Source organism: Siphateles boraxobius, unplaced genomic scaffold (genome assembly GCF_051911475.1).
Source record: "Siphateles boraxobius isolate OS27281-9 unplaced genomic scaffold, OSU_SipBor_1 53, whole genome shotgun sequence".
Lineage (NCBI taxonomy): Eukaryota > Metazoa > Chordata > Actinopteri > Cypriniformes > Leuciscidae > Siphateles > Siphateles boraxobius.
Window position 1 is genome coordinate 6,656,366 of NW_027509175.1, and position 21,872 is coordinate 6,678,237.

Consider the following 21,872-nt stretch of genomic DNA (forward strand, 5'->3'; position numbering starts at 1 on the left):
GTTTGAATTAAATATGAATTCAACATGGAACAAAGCCATGTAATCGAAACAAAAACAGGACATGATGTCACTAGATGCAACCCTTAAAAATGACAGAGTGCTCACGCATACCTGTTTTTTCTCGTCATGGTCTCGATGTTGCTCATCACGTTTCAGTACAGGCACCAGAACCGCGTCTCCTCGCAGCAGATCTTCGTGGGTGTGTGTTTCCGTCGCAAAATATAATTTAAAAAATCCGACCAATCAGGTTGTGAACATATCCCTATGCCTTTAAGTTCTGTGTTAAAATGCCAATGTGAACGCTAAGCGGACCAGGACTGAATGTGTTTGTTTGTTTTGTTTTATTTGGTCTGTACCAAACAAACCAAGTGAACCGAACTACATGTGTGAACACCCTTATTGCATTTGTGGAAGAACATAGTTGGCCAGCTTTGGGTGCGTGCGTACAAGTAGTCATTTAAAAATGACTTGTTTTTTAGAAAAAGGTTTTTTAGAAAAAGGTTTAGAAAATTTGTTTCGCAAGCATACTTTAAACTCTCAAACCATAGGGTCAGTTCACACAGAATGCATTTTTGCTGTTGAAATTAAGAACATGCAACATCATAGTTACATTGTTAATTAGTACGTCATGAAATTGACAAAAAGTAGCCTACCAATATTGTTAATTATATTTATCTGGATCAGTGTCCATATATGTTGTTTTAGGTTCATGTTAAAGGGTAACTAAACACTAAAACAACTTTTTTTAGTTAATGATCTGTTAGAATGGAGCTTCATAAATGCTGTTCATTGATTCCAGTAAATTTTTCGACATTTGGGTTTAAAGTATTTTAATTCTACAATATATGGTATAAAAACGTCTGAGTGCTGCCCTCTTCAGGTTGAACGTTGGCTACTGCAGTTGTATTTTCCTATTGGATGTTTGCGGTGGTTCGTGACGCAGCGGTTGTTGGTGACGTAGGCAGGTTCCATACAAAGATATGCATCTCAGGTGCACGCCCCCCTCCGCTGGGCTCTGCCCACTTTTCCAGCATTTTTCAAATATTGCCAGTAGGTGGAGTCAGGCTCTGACCAGGGGTTTAGTTACCGTTTAATATTGTGTCTTTACTATGGCAAGTGTAGATTCCGTAACCTTAAAACATTTTGTACGTCAAAGTGGAACGGTACTTGTGTGTGTCATGCTTTTGGACTTCTATTTTGATATTTTGTTCCATTTCCTTTAGTTCCTGTCTCTATGCAATGTTTGGTTGCAGTTTCCTTGGTTTCTGATTCCCTGTTTGTTTCTATGGTTAGTTATCATCAGCTGTTTATTATTTTGTTTCTTGTTATTTATCCCCTGTGTATATATATATATACTCCCTGTTCATTTTATTTCTTGGTCAGTTATTGTCTTATGCGTTGTGTTACTCCCGTCTTCATCATTGAAGTCTATTTAGAGAACTCCGAGTTCACACCTGTTGCTTATCCTCCCCAGAACATTACAGTGTGTTAAACATTTTTTCTTAAATAAATTTGCTTAGTTCAAACTTTAAAAATATTGGGTTACGGCTTAATGAACATGGGTTAATGCGGGCCTCATGGCGAAATCAATTGAGAACCACTGCTTTAAACACATCTGTGCTTTTCTAGCACAACCTCTGAAAAAATGACAGAGCAAATTACCTACTGATTTTTGCCTGTCTTGGCGGTCCTCTTAGAAATGAAATTCCGTCTGGATAAGGATGTCTGTGATTGCGGATATTGTATTTTCACATAGCCTTTCCTAATTTATTTTGACCTTTGTAGAATACAAAGCCAAATTTAATTTTCTCATTGCATGCAAATTCCTGGTGCACCTTTATTATGGATTAAGACTTTCTGCCTAAATCAGTACATGATATGACAGATGTCCAATGTTAATAATTGTAACTCAGATGTTGTTTAGAAAACATATCCCTTCTGAATAGTATTTTAGCTTATCCAAGATAACGTTTTAGTAGTTACTACGGAGACAATCCACCTCGAGTAACCTTTGCCGCCTACCTTGAGTACGTGGTTATAGGTCATAAAAAGGCGTAGTAGGGAAATCCGTAATTTCCTGTTAACATGCTGAATGATGGGACATAATTTGATGCTACTTAAACCCTTTATGCTGTTTTCTCACAAATTTCCCAATGCACTCACTCACATTTCTACAATATATTTATGTTACAGACAGAACAAGATTCTTTAATTCCCTAAAACAACCCTAGGATAACAGCAAATTTCATTTACCGGCTTGTAACAGTCGGAAGCAATAATTGAATTTTGGCTTGAGAAGCTGGCATGCTGTCAGTAAATGTAAAAAAAAAAAAAAGACTTTTTGTCTCTGTAATAATTAGCACTTCCCATGTGTACTTCTCTTTCATCTCAGCTCTAATAATTCTGAGGGTTGTGGGATTGTTAGTGCATTGGGAAAAAATACTGTTTTGACTGACTGGCATTTTAAATTCAGGCTGATTTGAGTTGGCTGTTTTTTTTCCCCATACTGGACAAGTAATTATAGGTAGAACACAGGTAATCTGCATTCAGGTGTGCTGCTCACAGTCATTGACTGGGATTTAAAGGCTCTGTTTTGCCTGTTTCATCCATAATTGCTACCGAAATGATACTGGAATGTACACTCCCTCCTGGGCTAAAAAAAAAAAGCCCAAATGTCTAAACACTAAGCTTTTAATTGTCTTAACCACAAATCATTGGTCAGGAAATTAGTGAAATTTAACCAAATGCACTACTTAAAAAGCCATTGCTGTTTCAGAAAAATATCAAAGACAGAATTAAGTTTTTGGCAGAATATGGGAAGTTGTGTGTAGTGTTATAAATCACAATGAAAGACGAGTTGCATTGAGATGCTCCAGAGCAGTCTTCAAAAATCTGCTGAGAAATAAAACAATAAATGCATCTACCATAGTGAAGCATGGAGGAAGAGGTTTTTAGCTGCTGATATTGGTGAACGACTTCACTGTGAAGAGTCATTTTAATGCTTTGTAGTACAGGAGAATATTGCAGAATGGCTTGCTTCCCCCTAATGAAAAGTTGTTATCTAAAGAGGAATGAACATGTTATTTTTCATCAAGACAATGCTCCTGTTCAAATTGCAAAGACAAGAAATAGCTTGAGAGCCAGTCCATCATGTTTTGGCCATGTCAGAGTCCAGATTTGAACCCTATAGTGAATATTTGGTCCCTCACATTTATCTCAAACTTACTGGTAGACAACTACTCATGAACTGACGGTTTAACCCTATAAACGCCTACCTCTGGTCTTTAGCGACCCGGGACGTCAATCACTACCCTCGTCCTCATTCATTTTTTTTAAAGTTAGACATCAACCTTATTAGTATTCCTAAATCAATTTATTATAAACAATACAACAATATTATTATTATTTCATTTTTTTTAAGATTGCCTATTTTCCCAGTCATTTTTTAGTAAAAATTGTTTAGGGTCGCTAACGACCCAATGTGCGTAACAGTGTGAGTATATTTTTTGTGCACAACAATAATTGAATCGTTGTTGTCTGAATAAGTGCAATTCACTTTTATTCCACAAGACGGAAATGTCTGAACACAATGATGAAGTGATGTTTCAAATATTAGTGTCACTGTCACTGTCACTTTATGGTGGATCTGGTGAAGAAGTTGTCGGCGATCAGAATATTAGAGAACATTTGAGAATATGTTTGCGAATCACGAAAATGCCAGATGCTGAATGTACTGGGAAATGAGCTCTGACGAGGAGAGTGATGATGGTGTAAAACATCTGCTCAAACGGAACCATTCCAAGCACCAAAACGTAAAAAAACCCCGCTTTATTGTATAATAATACTCTCCCTCTAATATCAGGAGAGTTTTATATTATTATGACAGGTAGAGATCCATCCTAGATATAGATCCGGGTCGCTAAATACCTGCATATGTAATAATAATTGTTGAAATATTCATGCATTTAAGGGTTAAACAAGAAAACAAGGTGGAAGGCTATTCCGTGCTAAGTTATTTTATCTACAGTATTTGTGCAATTCGTGTTAATATCCTTAATATCCGGCGATTTTTGATTAAAATGGTTAAGACCATTAAAAGACAAATAAATAGTCTGACTTGCATTGCAAATAAAATAAAAATATAAAAAAAAACAGTAGAAGAGGGAATGTAATAAGTCAGGCAATAAGAACAGAACACAAAAAGATAGGCTAGAAACAGTCATGCATCTGACACTCCCAGGGCCGGATTAACATAAGGGCTAGGTGGTGCCCGCGGGATTAGGGGGCCCGTGATTGGCTGGAGGAAATGAGATTGTCAAATCATAGGTGGTTGATTTGTGTATAATAAAATAACAAGAAGTTATTGGAAAATGCACAAAAAAGGAAAAACAATCTCGAAAGACAGAAAAGGGATGCAAAAATTCCTAAACCAACTAAAAACTTTGGTTCACTTTCATCCGTGCCCATGGAAGACCCGGAGTGCAGCGGCAGCAGCCCACAGTTAAGGCTGATTTATACTTCTGCGTCGGACCTACGCCGGAGCCCTTACGCTATACACTACGCGTTGGTTTTCATTTATACTTCTGCGTCGTTGTCCGCGTTGACGTGCAATTACACATGCAGAGGGAGCATGTGAAACCCGAGGAAGGGGTTCTAACAGACCAATCACAGCGCTTGCGTCCGCGTAGAATTGACGCGTTGTTACATTTTTGGAGAGGTGCACGTCAGGCTACGCCGAAGGGTACGCGCGCTATGCACAGCCTACGACGTAGCTACGGCGTAAGTTCGACGCAGAAGTATAAATTGGGCTTTAGCTTCACTCTCCTGCGTCGTCACCGATCTGCGTGTTTTATACGTCGAAGAAGGTAAGCAAGCAGCTGAAGTAAGTTAATGAGGGCTAGTCTGTGATTTTATTGCAGTCTGAATCCAGAATGTCAGTGTTTTTTCTCCCACCACTCACCCGTGTAAAAATCCCAGGCCGAATTACTGTTTTTTTGACGAACATCAAGGTCCAATATCCAAGGTCTACATGGGCATTTTTGCCCCAATGAGTTTTTGTCTTATTGTAATATTACATAATATAAAATAAATATATCACAAGTAAAAGCGCAGTTTCCCCCAAATATAAGCACAATTGCTAATGTGATATATGTTATGCAACAATAAATGAGTTGACCAGTAAGTTAACATTGAGAGTTACGTTTTGGTTTATCGTCACTTCGCCGATGAAAATTCCAAAATGAAACCACAGCAGAAACAATCTCTGAAATTGATAGTGGATTTGTTACTGAATAATCTGCGTTTTGCACGAATGGGTTCATTTGATGATTAAATGACTCCTCGTTTGCTTCGTCGTTGAATCAAACAGCCGTTTGAACAAATCGGTTGAATGAATGACTTGCTTATTAAGACAGTGACTCTGGATTTTAATGGATTTTAATGATATCATAAAGGATTTCTGCTCTGCTAAAGCTAGAAAAAAGACTATTTAACTGTAAGACCCTATGTAAAAGGAAAGTTCACCCAAAAATAAAAATTCTGTCATTATTTACTCACCCTCATGTTGTTCAAACTGAAAGAATTTCTTTCTTATGCTGAACACAAAAGAAGATATTTTATATAGTGTTAGTAAACAGACAGTTTACGGTAGTCATTGACTTAATATATATTTTTCCTACTATGGAAGTCAATGGGTGTCATCAACTGTCTGGTTACCAACATTCTTTAAAATATCTTCTTTTGTGTTCAGCAGAAGAAATAAATTCATACAGGTTTTGAACAACATGAGGGTGATGTTGTTGAACTATTCCTTTAAATTATTCATGGTTAAGTACATATTGGGGAAGTATGACTGAAGTATGACTATGAGTAATGTTTTTGCTGATTTTGGCAACCTTTATGTTTTTGAGTTCATATCTGGAGTAAATGCACTTAGGAAAGGGGAGGGGGTAAAAATGTTTTATCAATAAAATGTTCCCAAAATGAACCAAGAAATTATGTGGAGTAATTTTTATCATGATATTCCATATCAAAGTTTTCCTGTCGTAAGATGTTTATATTATGATATTATAACACATTTATGCATAACAGGGATTCTGTTCATACTCCATTTATTTCATAGCACTATGATTGTTATTTGTTTATACAAAATAAGATTTAGGCTGCAATGCTTTTTTCCCCCTTAGTTGATCAGAACAAAAGTGGATGTTACTTGTTCAGTCGTTATTTTCCGTTGAAAATTCTAATATTGGTCATACTTCAAAAAAGTATAATGTGTGATTCTGAATGCCCGTATCCACACCGGCCCGGTGATTAACAGCCGCACACTCACCTCAAAACATTGGATTCATCCGCGCTGTTTCATGCCGATGTACAACCCACGTAAAGTTGATAATTCCGCAAATAACTGCAATTGCAGTTTTCGAACAGAGATGGAGACAAAGAGGAAAAGCTACGGACTGCAGCTTTAATAACAATAAAAAAATATTTATTGTGTGGCAATCAGATGAAGGGGGCCCTTGGTGTTGCTATAGCCCCAGGGCCCAAAGTCCTCTTAATCCGGGCCTGGGCACTCCATCCACATTAATACAATTTCTGACAACTTTGTTCTAGTTTACCAAAAACTGAGGCTTCTGAAAATTGCTTCCAAAGTGAAGAACCTCTACAAAAAAGTTTTTAAAAGCATTGAATGTTAACATTTGTCTTTTGTCTATCTCAGATAATACATTATGTCAAGGTTGTTCTCGTACAGACCTTTTCTGTGTTGTTACACTTGTTTGCAGAGTTCTACCTCTGGTTTACAGCTGTCATTGATTTTCCCTTTGACAAGTGATTTGACTTTCATTCTAGACCTGATGAAGCTTTTTTTTTTTTAAAAGAGATCACCATCTTAATTCAATTAATTTACGTTTGTAAGTGTGCTTGCTACAGTAGCTTAGGGTCACCAAATAACCATTTATGTAAAAAAAAAAAAAAAAACGTTCATAAAAAAGTTATGAACTGTAATGAATTGTATTGTATTACAAGAGGAATGTATTGTGAAATTATTACAATTTAAAATAACTGAATATAGCCTATGTCTGAAATATTTGAAAATATATTTGAAAATGTTATTTGTTGCTGTGATGGCAAAGCTGAATCTTCAGCATAATTACTCCGGGCTTCAGTGTCACATGATCCTTCAGAAATCATTCTAGTATTCTGATTAAGACCTCAAGAAACATTTCTTTTTTGTAAGTATAGGCCATCTAAACTTTGATGAATAGAAAGTTTAAAAGAGCAAATACATTTAAAATAGAAATCTTTATTTCTATATCACTATAAAAGTCTACCGTCACTGTCAATTTAATGCATTCTTGTTGAATGCAAATATTAATTTCTTTAAAAAAATATTGACCCCAAAATTGATTAATTATATATTAATTATATTATATATCATATTAATTAATTATATATATATATATATATATATATATATATATATACAGTGTTTAGTTTATATTGTATTTATTTGTTGCATAGTCATACTCTAAATTTAGCTATACATGACAGTTGAAATGCTTAATAATAATACTAATGATTAATTTACAGTATGTAGCTGTCTTTTGTGTGAAAATGAGTGACTCTCAGACTCTTTTACCATGTTTATTATATTATGGATTTATGGAATTGCTTTAAAAATTATGAATCACCAACAACAACAAAAAATCCTCACCTGCTCTGTACTTAATGTTCCTGTGAGACTCTTTGTAGCAGCTGCATATAACTTTGTTTTTGTTCAATCAAACCGCGGTATATATGGTTATTTACACGGCTCTCTGGAATACTTTGATTTTATTGGCAAAATGCAGTTTTCCATGATCTAATATTTGTAAAATTGAAAATCACAATCTTATAAAACCTTTTTACAGTTGCAGATTCATATAAAATAATTACCTTCCATATGCTTGATGTCAGTAAATTAACTTCCATGAGGTTTTGATCGTCTGAATAAATTTGGTGTGAATGCTTTTTGATCTAAACCGATCTGAATAATGAATAAAAAGAGATCCATCTGCCCATCACATCAAGACATGACAACCACACCAAGGTTACCCTGCTGAAGGTCTTGAAAGAATGGGTGAGAAAACATGTTTTTGACATGCTCTTGAGAAAAGGGTAAAAGAAAGAACTTTCCAACCTTTCAATAAAATCGCCCTTTCTTGATCGTTGAAAGCTTTGCTGGAGATCTATACCGTGCCGTGGGAATATATGATGGCTATACTCTTAATAGAGCATGTCAAGAGCCTTCTCTTTTGGAGAATGGTAACTCTTTTGGATCGGGCTCATCATCCATTCTACTTGAAAGAGTGTTTCTAGAGTGCTTTGAGACATTTCTGGGGTATGTTGTCCTTGTGAAGGAACAGGACTGTCAAGAGAACTTCTGTTTTTTAGGGTATGTGTCTGTGTTTGCAAGACACTTTGATAACTTTATAACTTGAATTAAGGCTTGTATTCACATATAAAAAATCATCAACTTGCACATCAGTTGTGGTAAACGGAAGCTCAAGCATGTTCTCTTGATGTGCGAGAACCAATGTGGTTGATTCCCATGTGTTACGCAGCACATTTGAGCTTCCACAAGAACCATTGAGGTTAACTCTCGTGTTACGCTGTGCGTTTGAGCTTCAACAAGAACCATTGAGGTTAACTCTCGTGTTACACAGCACATTTGAGCTTCCACAAGAACCATTGAGGTTAACTCTCGTGTTACGCAGTGCGTTTGAGCTTCCACAAGAACCATTGAGGTAAACTCTCGTATTACGCAGCCAATTTGAGCTTCCACAAGAACCATTGAGGTTAACTCTCGTGTTACGTAGTGCGTTTGAGCTTCCACAAGAACCATTGAGGTTAACTCTCGTGTTACGCTGTGCGTTTGAGCTTCCACAAGAACCATTGAGGTTAACTCTTGTGTTACGCAGTGTGTTTGAGCTTCAACAAGAACATTGAGGTTAACTCTTGTGTTACGCTGTACTTTTGAGCTTCCACAAGGACCATTGAGGTAACTCTTGTGTTACGCTGTACTTTTGAGCTTCCACAAGAACCATTGAGGTTAACTCTCGTATTACGCAGCCAATTTGAGCTTCCACAAGAACCATTGAGGTTAACTCTCGTGTTACGTAGTGCGTTTGAGCTTCCACAAGAACCATTGAGGTTAACTCTCGTGTTACGCTGTGCGTTTGAGCTTCCACAAGAACATTGAGGTTAACTCTCGTGTTACGCAGTGTGTTTGAGCTTCAACAAGAACATTGAGGTTAACTCTTGTGTTACGCTGTACTTTTGAGCTTCCACAAGGACCATTGAGGTTAACTCTTGTGTTACGCTGTACTTTTGAGCTTCCACAAGAACCATTGAGGTTAACTCTCGTGTTGCGCTGTGCGTTTGAGCTTCAACAAGAACCATTGAGGTTAACTCTCGTGTTACGCAGTGCGTTTGAGTTTCCACAAGAACCACTGAGGTTAACTCTCGTGTTATGCAGCACGTTTGAGCTTCCAGAAGAACCGATGTGGTTCATTCTCATGTGTTATGCAGGATATTTGAGCTTCCGCCAAAAAAAAATGTTCTCAGTCGTAAAGCCGGTTCGGTTGAGCTCCTGATAATGTCTGCTGATCAATGTTTAAATGTGAATAAAAGCCTAAATTAAATCTGTTCATCATATAAAGCGATCGAGTCTCTGCAGTCCCCGCTCAATTATTATTGATCAGTTTAACGATCTCTTTATGAACGTTTTGAGGCGTCAAAGTGGTACAGTAGTTACATAGCTGTCAATGGAGAGTACAGAAAGCTCTCAGAATTCATAAAAAAATGTGTAATTATACATGTAAGAACTGAGTAATAATAATTAACTACATGTACTTACTCTATGGTAAGGGTTAGGAAGAGGGTGTGGTTTAAGGTTAGTTGCATGTAATTATGCATAATTTATAGTTATCACTATAGTAGCCTCATGTAACAAAGACACTGTAAAATATAGTGTTACCAAAATATCTTGGGGAACAAAAAGTGAACGGAAGTCTTTTGCGGGTTGGGAACGACATGAGGGTGAGCAATTAATGACATCATTTTCATTTTTGCGTGTACTGTCCCTTGAAGACTGTCCTATTTAACTTTTAATATATATACTTTTCAATATATTGATATACTTTCCTATATAAACTCTAAAATCTAAAAGGCGCATTTTAAAGCGAATATAGGGATCACATTATAATCTACAACATTTAGATATTAGATTAAATTTAACTGTTTTATAAAATCTTGTTAAACTCTTTAAAGCTGTGATAGTCTTTTCTTCCCTATTGTGATGTACTGTATATATCCGAGTGAAACTGCATCTGGAACATGAAAACATGTAGGGTGGGACATGATTTTGCCCATCGGGAATTGATATGATCATTATGGTTTGCTATTGGTCGATCTCATGTGATTGACAGTTCTTCCCACCCTTTGGCCAGTAGACATGTGAGAGAAGAGAAGAGAAGAGAAGAGAAGAGAAGAGAAGAGAAGAGAAGAGAAGAGAAGAGAAGAGAAGAGAAGAGAAGAGAAATCATTTATAATAAATACTTCAAAAGAATTGTCCATTTTGATTTAAAGATTGGCCTAGTTACAAAAGTTTAAATAAAAATCAGACATTACAAAATGAACTCGAACATTTTTCCTAAACTATAAAAAAGCAACTTGTGAGCAATAAACTATTGCACTGGGAATGTACAGTGTAAGAAACCATTGTGTAGCAAGTGAGTATATAACAATAGAATGACGATAATCTCATTATACACCTCGTGGTCTAGACATTTATACATTTTAGGCTTTTAGCAGCCTGACTGTATTTGTGTATGTCCTTTTCTTTCAGCTTCCCATTTTTTTTTTGCTCTCTCTCTACATTCATTGTTTGTTTAGTACTTCATTTTCAGAGCTGTCAGATTTTTCATGCTTTTGAACTTTAATTTGATTATAAGCAAACAAAAACATGCTGAATGCTTCGTTACTCCACTTATCTAGCGGCAAACAGTAATTATTGTGCATTTGTAATTATTGTGCTGTTCTATCAGCCCTCTGAAGAATAACTGATGGTCTCAGCTGTAACTAAACATGTCTACCTGAACACAATGGGTGCTGGCATATTTAAAACAATTGAATATGTTTCAATACTGCGTTTTTATGTATTTGCTCCTCATACAAAACAAGCCGCTTATGAGACTGTTGTTGGTGGTTGCCAGGGAGTTGCTATGTGTCTGGCAAGATGTTCTAAGTGGCTTTCCCCCTAGAAAGTCTTAGAAATATAACATGTTTTTGTGTTTGCATTTTCCCTAAAGGTAGAGTTGAGCAGTTGAGTAAAAGTTCAAGGGACACTCTCTGTTCCTTTACACCACATGCCATTTGAGATTGAAGTAAACAGTTGGTGGCAGGTGACAATTGACCACTTTATAAATAAAAATGAAATGCTGCAGAATCACAGTGTGTGCCAGCAGCTATGTGTAGAAAAAAAGATAGCCTACATTTTAAATGGACTGGAATATGTGCAGAAAAAGCTTTGGAGATGAAAACACTGATTTCATCATATGATTAAATTTTTATTTCAAATTTATTTTAAAGCCATGCTGAACTACATTGTCATACACCATCAGTTTAATTAATTCATTTAATTAATCAATTAATTTTTATTTTAGGTGCCTTACACATTTAATTAACCTTAAGGCCAGTTATTTAAAAAATCCAGTGAAAAAAATAAACCGACTGAAAGTGGCTGGATGGTCTTAATTTTGCACAAACACATACTGGTTTCCATATTTTATGGGGACTTTCCCATTGACACAATGCTTTTTATACTGTACAAACTGACAAATAAAGGTGCAAAAAGTTCAGTCTGTTCTTTTTTTTTGCCTTTCCTCTTCTGTCTCCTTTGATACATGTAACATAACACCACCCAGTGTTAAGGATTTAACACAACTGTCCTTTTCAATTTGTTTTCCATTCTACTATATCATATTTGGCTTAAACATTCTCAGTTTCATGCTAAAATATAGGACAAACTGGATTCTGTAACAGAATGATGTTCTGTTGCCTTAAATAGTATTGATTCAGTATTATTGCAGATGGTTGGTAACTGTAACTAGTAGTGATAACCACTGAATGTTGACTATATTAACCGAGAGCATTTCTGTGTACAGATTGAGGTAATCACAAATCAGTTTGGATGTCAATGTGCTCATCCTTATTATTATAAGGTTGTTGTGTATTCTGCATAAAAAGTGCATCAAAAGGTCTTTGTTTACTGACAATGATCCAATATTACAGTTTTTTTTCTTTATGTTTTGGTGCTTATTTTATTGTAAGTTACACCATTTACTTATAGAAATAGATTATATTAAATATTTAAATTAGATGTAATTCAAATGTAACCTTAATTTAGATAAATAAATAAAAAATATTTCGGTCAAGATTTTCAGTGCATCACTAGAATAAGTATGTGTAGGAACATCAGACATTGTGTCTTTATTTTGCCAAGAAAGTTTCTCATGTCTTATATAAGCCTTAGTGTTTGCACAGTTCAGGTAACACAGACTGAGGATTCTATCAATAATGTCTGTCCTTTCAATTTTAGAGATCTTACTCTTCCTGCTTGAAGATCTTTTGAGTGAGCTATAGTCCGTCACAGAGAGATTTCCTGGTCGCAAGGCACTTTTAAAGGGTCTTGTGTGTGTGTGCACTTGTATGTTGTTTCCTGTTCCCTTGAGAATCCTCTGCCTCCACTTTATGGAAATGTCAGTGATCACCCTGTCTCTTCCGCTGCGTGAGTCCGTGTGATGTGTGTACGCAAGTGTGTGTATGTGTCTGTGTGTGTGTGTGTGTGGACAGCTTGTGGAGTTCACTGAAATGTTTGTGTGTGTGTTTGATGTGTAAATGTCACTGATCACCCTATTTCTTCCACCTGATTACCCATGCTTGCTTCTACCTGTCTGTGCGCTCAGATCTTCTCTGTTGGTAAATGTATCCTGAGGCCAGAGGAAAGGACTGGTGCATTATGGGTGTGGGGCCAGTTAACTCCCCAAAACTGCATGACTGTGCAGAGAATGCATGCGGCTGTCACACCGTCTCATTATATTGGAACCACAAAAAAGGTCAGATCACATGCCCCTATCATACTCCCATGGTGTATTTGGCACTTGAAGAAATAAAGTTTTGCCTCATTAAGCACGGCATCAAGCTCCTGTCCTGTGTGATCAACCCGGTAATCACCCATCGGTTAAGGATTGAATGTGTTGGCACAGAGCCTGAACAATGATGACGTAGTAACTGTAGATTTAGTAAGTAACATTTAGTGATGCTTTATAACTAGTAATGTTGAGCTTGTTCATGGGTCATTGACAAATAAGTGTCCAAGATAAAAAAAGGAAAATCGAGCTCATGTCATGAAGTTCTTAGAAATGAACCTGAATTAACTTTAGTTATGTGGTATTTTACTTATTTTATATATCAATGATATATTTATATATGGTTTGTTAATAATTAGATTTAATTTTTGTATTTTCTGTTTTCATTTCAATTTTAGGTAAAGTTTTAGTCAATTTTTGTTTTGTCATTTTTATCAGTTTTTTAAAATGTATTAAGTAATTTAGTTTTTAGTTTTCGTTCTTTTAGTACTTCAACTGTTACTGTTTAATTTATTTCAAGGAACTTTTTTTTTAGTTTTAGTCAACGATAATAACCCTGGTTGCACCACATGACCTTTATTTGGTGTACAAAGGTTTTCAAAAATTAATAAGCAGTTTTTTAAAAATTGTTTATATATTTTTTAATTATTTAAATATAAAAGATTATGCCAAACTTCTTGTGTTCTTTTCAAGAATTCATTATTATTTTATTATGAATTTTCTTGAATGGATTTTATATTTTGTATATATTTTTTTAACTTTATACTGCCCCCAAAATATCTAAAGGAATTTGAATTCAAATGATTTGAAGTATTAAAGTCTTAAATTTAAAGTGTAAGTGTGCAATTTTGTAACATAACTCATCCCACACCATTTACGAAAATGAATGGCGGCTAGTTTTGCATGGGCAAACATCACTCAAAAATCTTGTTAAAAGTTAATACTTCACATTTCTGTTTTATCACCTTTGTGCGTTTAAGCAAAGCACTTAGTGGCTTCAGGAGGGCTGTTTCTGCAATTAGTCTTTTTTTTGGATGAAAGTGTCTTCTAAATGGCAAGTAATTTGCTAACAAGTGTGGTGGGAGGCACTGAGGCATTGGCCTTTAGCTTCACAATAGCAGACCGAAGTAATTTTCTCCCGCAGAGACAGTAAGAATGTTGACCTGGGATGCTTCAATGGGCACACACACCAAAGGAGAAGACTGTTCCAAAAGGTACACAGCAATATCATGCTGCCTTCTAAGATACCTTGTTTAGCACAAATCCTAAGGTAGCATCAGGTGTATACATACATAACGGACAATACAATCCCAGAATGCATTGCAACCAGCTCTGTTGATGGTTTTGGCTGATTTATAAGAATTAATCTAAATACTAATGCCATATCAAGAATATGAATAACTTTTGCCATCGTCTTGCACTATTTTAAAGGAAAAGCCCTTTAAGGCTTTTTATTAAGATTAATTTTCATTCTCATTTACACAAAATTATTTTTTTTCTAATGGATGCTTCTTTCATATGCATTATCATATTAAAGTCAAGTCAAATTTATTTGTATAGCTCCCCCTCCTTAACTCACAATAAGGGGGGTTACCAGATTCTCCACTGGACTAAAGATTTCTAGTGGGTCAATAAACAAGACACTCAAGCACCCAAAATCAATTAGATAATTTATTTGCTTATACAATCATAATATTAAAACCCAAGGGGGCAGCAGGTTAATGCAATCATGACAGGAACAATTAATCTACTCAGGTATTTGTAATTAATGATAACCAACAATAAGTTAACTTGGCAAATAATAAGACATCAACAACAGGATATATTCAGCACTGGGTTGCAACGGTTGTTAAATACATGCATTAAATCAATTCATGTGATCACCTCTCATGCATAATTTCATTACACTGCAAACCTCAAAATAACAATACCATACCAATAAATACACACCAAATATACATCATCAGCCCATCCCTACCACTCATGCTAAATACATAGCCGTCGTCAATAGAGTGCCGAAGTTATGACGTCACTTTGTAGGCTAAAACGCGGAAGTGAATTAGAATTTTAGCACTTCCGGTTCCCTCGCCCTGAAGTCTATGGGTTTTTTGAATGGGTTTTTGCTAAATCACCTGAAATAAGGTCTGTGGTTAACAAAGCCTCTAAATATTTTCACGTTTTGAACTATGACATAAAAACACACCAGTTATAACCTGCTTGTGTTTTTTTTTACTTTATTGTGTCTGCTTGTGGTTTTTTAAACTTTATATAGGCTTCAAAATGTATAAATTTTGGATTAACTTGTAAAGGTTATCTTGATCGACAAAAGTTGTAAGGGTCACAGCTCTTTGTTGAACACAGATCTTATTTTTTGCGATTTTCCAAAAGTCTATGGGGAAAATGCATAGCTTTTCGATCGAGGGAACCCATGCGCCGCTAACTTCCGAGTTGTCCTACAAAGTGACGTCATAAGTTCGGCACTCTATATGGCATATGGGAGAAAATAACCTGCCCACCCCCTTACTCACACACACACACCAACTTTACACACAAATAGCGTCGAGGGACCAGTAGTTTCACACATAAATTAAGGCCTCCCCGGCGAACGAGGCAGTATCAACACACATACACAACCAATACAACAGTAAAATATAAGAATGTACTGCTGGCTTCCTTACCCTCTACCGGATGTGGGTAGAGAAACTCAACGGGAAACTCAACGGCAGCCGCCAAACTTTAAGAGGGGAAAACCCCAGCAAACTGTGCCTCCCAGTCGAGTTGCACGTGTCGCACAACAATCTCCAACCCACGTCCCGGCACGGCAGCCTCGGCAAGGAACTTAGCAACAACAACCCGAAAAACCCACCCAAACAACAAATACATGATACCTTTATAATGCTGATTGCTAATGCAACACAAGTGTTTCTCGTCCCCAGCACGTCATGAGGGAAACATGGTGGACGTTACTAGTACCACCACCCGCCTTATTTGGGATGAGCAGCTTACACCTTTCACAATACACATTGTTTCAAAGCAGCTATACAAGAAAATAATGATAATGTTTATAATATCTTAATGTCTTCATGCCTTTTAGTCGCATTTAGCAGATTAGAGCTGGGCGATAACATAGTTCACATTGGTTAGTGGCCGTCATATGAGAATAGTTGTGGTGTTATTGATATTTTGCTAAAATTTCAATATCAGTGCATACTTAATTCAGTACTGAAAAATATCTACTAAAATAGTTTTCAATTTCAGATCAAATTGTATGAAAGTGTCACATTGTTAGTTTAGCAATTTCCAAAACCAAGTTGTTAACTTCCACCTGTGGTGAAAATCCAGCTTTTAAAGTTGTTTTTATGTCATTTTGGTGTTTTTAATATGCTTTAAGACAAACCATGTGCAAAATCACGTCAACACCATTGCTGAGTATTTTCTACTTGAAACTGCAGTGAACCAGAGACAGTCTCAAAAACGCGGTTTGAAATCGCCGGTGTTTCTGACGTCACAAACTACCCTGTAACCAATCACGTCAAAGTGTGATCGTCAACGAGTGGATCTCTGAGTGGAGGCGGGGCCAATTTGCATAATCATTGAACTGTGTATACTAGGCAGTATACTACTATGTATATGAGGCAAGGGTGTAGAGTTACATTCAAGCTGTTTTAAGGAAAACACTTTAAAACATGTCATTTTGGTGATCAAAAAATTAGTTTTAAGGGATACAATTTTGGACTACAGGGGGACTTTAACCAAAAATACTAAATTGCTACCTGCTTTTTGCAACAGAGCACACAGTATATCTGAGAATGTACATTCAGTTTGATACGACAGTTCCAAGACTGAATGGAATGTTTTTATCCTTTTGACACTTACTGTATTCATATAGTTTGAAATGCACACAGGCTTCCACACATTTAGAGAGAGCGGGAGAGCTCATATTATCAGTCTCATCTCAGGTCACATGCCTTCCCTACTGTTTTCTAATGGTCACTTCTTCAGAATTAGTGATGTCATCTGAAACCATTCTGACTTTAGATGGAGAGATTAGATTCACAATACACAAAGGCCTTACAAAAGTTTCTACAAAGCACCAGAGTGAAAGTCCCTTTAAGATCTTTTTCTGAGTTTATTAGGTAAAATAGTGGTCCGGATTTGTGTGACAATAACTGTACACTACCGACATGGTGACATTCTTGTGAAAAATAAATACCTTTCCCTCCACATTAACTGTATATGTGTATTTGCTGTATTCAGGTGTTCTCAGAAGTATATTTCATTTTTTTATGGCCTAAATCTTTTTGCTACAGCCCAAGGACTCAAACGTAAAACTGTTTAGAGAGGGCATCAGTAAGCCTAATATAGAAAGAGCCAGCCATTTCGGATGATTATTTAACAGTGAAGTGTTTATATTTTCAGTCTTAAATAAAAAGCTTTTTCATATCTACAGTATTTCAGCCGCAGAACAAAAAATAAACATGGTAATTGTGACTTTTTATCTGACAATTCTGAGTTTGTCTCACAATTCACACTTTTTTTCCCCTCACCATTCTGCATTGATTGAGAATTGCGAGATATGAACTCAGAACTTTTGAAACACAATTTGGACTTTCCTTCTCAGAGTCGCAAGCAATTCTAATTCAAATAAACTCGCAATTTTGAGGAAAAAAGTCCAAACTGTCATTCAAATTCTCTTTATAGGTGAAGTATGTAGTTTCTGCGACACTAGTGGGACCTGGGGGAAAAACATAAAAACAACATATTTTGCAAATGCCCGTTTCGCGAACATCAAAAATACAACTTGTGAAGGCATGTCTCAACAGGTAAAAGTAGGCTGCTTTCAATAAAAGGTCTAACATATTAGGAATGCTTTTAGCTGTGTTGCTATGTATCATAAGTAAACAATTGAGTTTAGGCTAATAAAACTCTAAAGCGAACGCGGGTGTCTCCCTTATAATAAAACATTTTTGACATGACGCCAACACTGTTTGAGGCTAATTTACACTGAACACATCAAAGTAAACAATATAAACTGGAACATTTGTCTTTCTGAACGGATGTATGATGATAATGTATTGAAGCGTTCATTGTAGCGTGTTGCATCGCAATGCCCTGTTTGCTTTGATGTGTTCTTGACCTGTTTAATATTTGAATGTCTAAATGCAGCAATCAAGCAGATCTATCTATCTATCTATCTATCTATCTATCTATCTATCTATCTATCTATCTATCTATCTATCTATCTATCTATAGATTCTCATATAATGAGATGTACTCTTAATGTGTATTTAGGCACAGTTATCACTTTCAAAATGGCCAAATATTTGGCTGATGAATCAGCCTGGGTGATATATTGGTCATTAATCAGAGTAGTATTTGGCTTCTATGGTGAGCCTGGACTTTTTGAAATATCATGGTCAGCACTTTATTCTTACGCTCAGTGTGCTTTCATTCATGCATCATAATTAGCCATCTTTGCACATTTGGTGAAGTTTAACTGTTCATTAAATCAATATTACTAGACATGAGTTTTCATTCCTTGATGTTCTCTTCACAGACATCGCTCCGTACTTTAAAACCGAGGTAGGGGGTGCACAAACACATCTGGAGGGGAACAGACTCGTGCTCACCTGTCTGGCTGAGGGAAGCTGGCCCCTGGAGTTCAAATGGATGAGAAACGGCACAGACATCACTGAATACACACCAGAGTACAGGTAACAATGAACACACTCTCTGCTGTCTGTTTGCAGTTTTTCATGTCTTATGCGAAACCAAGTTCATGAAACACGCCATTATTGGCTTTAACTTGGCGATCTTTGAGGATCATGAAGTCTGCATAAAGCAGCAAAGCATAAAACTCCCAAGCCACAAATTTCACATTTCGATTTAATGGGATTTTTAAAGTAGTTTTTATAGCACTATTTTGGTATGAGTAACCATTATCCTAACTTGCACCCATGTACTAAGGTCATTGGATTCTGTGTTGGAGATTGTACAGCAGACAATAGTGCTACAATATAAAATAATATAGACAGTGCAGAGTCCTTTGGGATCTCATTTGTACTGTTTCCTTCTTTGGCCTCTTTCTCTTGTCTGGTCATCCATCTTTGACCCCTCGTGTTTTGGATACATTATTATTAGATTGACCTCAGAGTTGTGTATAATAAAGAAATGGTGTATATTAAGAACAGTGTTAGCAAGATGAGCGATGAGGTCTGTTTTCATCTATTTTAAAGCCAAAAAATGTGACTTAAATGGGATAGTCACTGAAAATTTAAAATTGTAATAATTTGCTCATGTTGGGGGGAGTTAATACTTTTATTCAACAGAAACACACCAAGTTGATCAAAGCGACCGTAAAAAATGTTACATTGTTACAAAAAACATTATTATTATTATTAACAAAAACTATTAAAAACATTTTAGCTGAAATAAAATATAAATATTACATGCAAATTAAAAAAATGTTGCCTTGCAGACTAACTGAAGTAAATTGTAAGTTGAAGCACTAAAATGAATGTAAATAAATAAAAAAACAAAAAACTCAAATAAAAATAAATTAAAGCTAAATATTAATATTTTTAAAGAAACAACGTATACACTTGACACAAGCACATAAACGTATTAAAAATAAAATGTACAAATTAAAATGTTTCATTTTGATAATATAAGAGTGAAGGCAAATTCTAAATATTAATAATAAACTAAATTTTAATAAAACTCAATATTAATAAAAATAGATTTAATATGAAAATAACACTAATACTAAACCTGTATGATTTCCCTTTTTATTTCATCTTGACACTAATTTTGAAATGTAATGTTTTCCAGAATCATATATTTGATCAGCAAAGTTGATTCCACATTCAGTCCATGTGAACCATCAGTTCTGCATTAAACAGTCATCTGTAAAACCCGAATCAACACAGATCTGAGCAGCTCTGACCCTGTGGGCTTGTAATCTTTCTTGTTAAACAACACTCGCATCCATCCGCTCATAAATCCAAGCACTTGTTAGCGTCCACATTCAAACTTTTTGTATGTTTAATGAACTGGTTATTGTACACATTGAGGAAAACATGTTGCAGGTACAGATAACACATATTTGACGTATTATATTGTATTTGACATACATATTGACATATTACATTATCTAGAGCCAGGTTTTGGTATGTGGTTGAAATAGCATAACATACTACTCATACTATATGGTCAATGGTATGCAAAACCAGCAAATGTGTAGTATACTTTATTCCACAATGCAATGCACTCCATTTGACCTTTTAATTACAGTGTGAAGAATGAACCTGTAATAATATCTTTTCCTCCTTGGCTCATTATTTGATCCAAAAGGGAGAAGTTAAGATATTTTTACACAGCAGTGGATAAAAAAAAAATCATAACTGGAAGTGACCCACTGAATTAAACATGCAGACTAGTGAGGTTATGAGACAACAATGTAGTACACTATTTGAAACATTTATCATTGCATACTGTGCTCTGTTTCACACTCAAAAAAGATGTAGTGTGCAATATAGTGTATACTGCACAGCAAGAACATAGTCCATTACTCAAGTAAGCACTATGTAAATCCCAGCTCTTTTTCTTTCTTCCAGGTACACGATCACATTGTTAAACCGCAAGGACGCGGGTTTGTATCAGTGCGCGGTGAGGAACAGGATGGGGGCGCTGATCCAGACGAGAGCTGATGTTCGTGTGGCTTGTAAGTACTTGTGTATGTTGTTAGAAAGGGAGTCTGGGAGGCTGAAGCACAAATGGATTTCACACATCACCACACTCACCTAGAACACACTTTACGCATGTAGCACAGGGTCCCATAGGGGAAGAACTTGAAGTGACATTCAGGAAACACTCCAGTAATTTTTAAATATGCTGTCAATCCCGTACACTTTATTTACTCTTTGTAATACAGCTGGTGTTTGGGATACATATACTAGTATATTACGGCAAAAGCCACTGAAGGCCATTGTGTTAAAATAATTAGACCATGGTCAAGGGGTGTTGGAGTGCCTTAAACATCCTTGACTGTGATAAAATCATTATACCGCAGAAGCTTAAAGGGTTAGTTCACCCAAAAATGAAAGCTATGTCATTAATTTCTCATGTCGTTCCACTTTAGCTCATCTTCGGAACACAAATAAAGATCTTTTTACTGAAATCTGAGAGTTTTCTGTCCCTCCATTGACAGTCTACGCAACTACCACTTTAAAGCCCCAAAAAGGTAGTCAAGACATCATTGAAGTAATCCATGTGATTCCAGTTGTTTAACCTCAATTGTATGAAGCGACGTGAGTGCTTTGTTTGCACAAAAAAATCAAAAAAAATCTCCAACTCGCGTTCACGCAACGTCTGCTCTCGCATCAACACAACACACATGCATCATGGTGCTCTCGTGTTGGATATTAATATTTTGAAAATAAATTATATTTATTTTTTATTTTTTATTCAATATAATTTATTTTAATTATATTGAAAATAATATATATTTTTTGGTAAATTATGGTTGTTGTTTTTTGCGCAAGCAAAGCACTCTTCATAAAATTGATGTTTAACCACTGGAGTCACATGGATTACTTTAATGATGTCTTGACTACCTTTTTGGGGCTTGAAAGTGGCAGTAGTGTAACTGTCAATGGAGGGACAGAAAGGGGCATAGTCACA

At 35.9% G+C, this 21,872-nt stretch overlaps 1 protein-coding gene across 1 annotated transcript in view; it reads left to right on the plus strand.

Moving 5' to 3' along the window:
• The window catches only part of sdk1b (sidekick cell adhesion molecule 1b), a 243,945-nt gene that overhangs the window by 72,370 nt on the left and 149,703 nt on the right, over positions 1-21,872 (plus strand). Inside the window, exons 2-3 of the mRNA XM_077205196.1 lie at positions 18,748-18,904; positions 20,807-20,913. Coding sequence (XP_077061311.1) covers positions 18,748-18,904; positions 20,807-20,913 — 264 coding nt within the window. The remainder of the gene's footprint in view (positions 1-18,747; positions 18,905-20,806; positions 20,914-21,872) is intronic.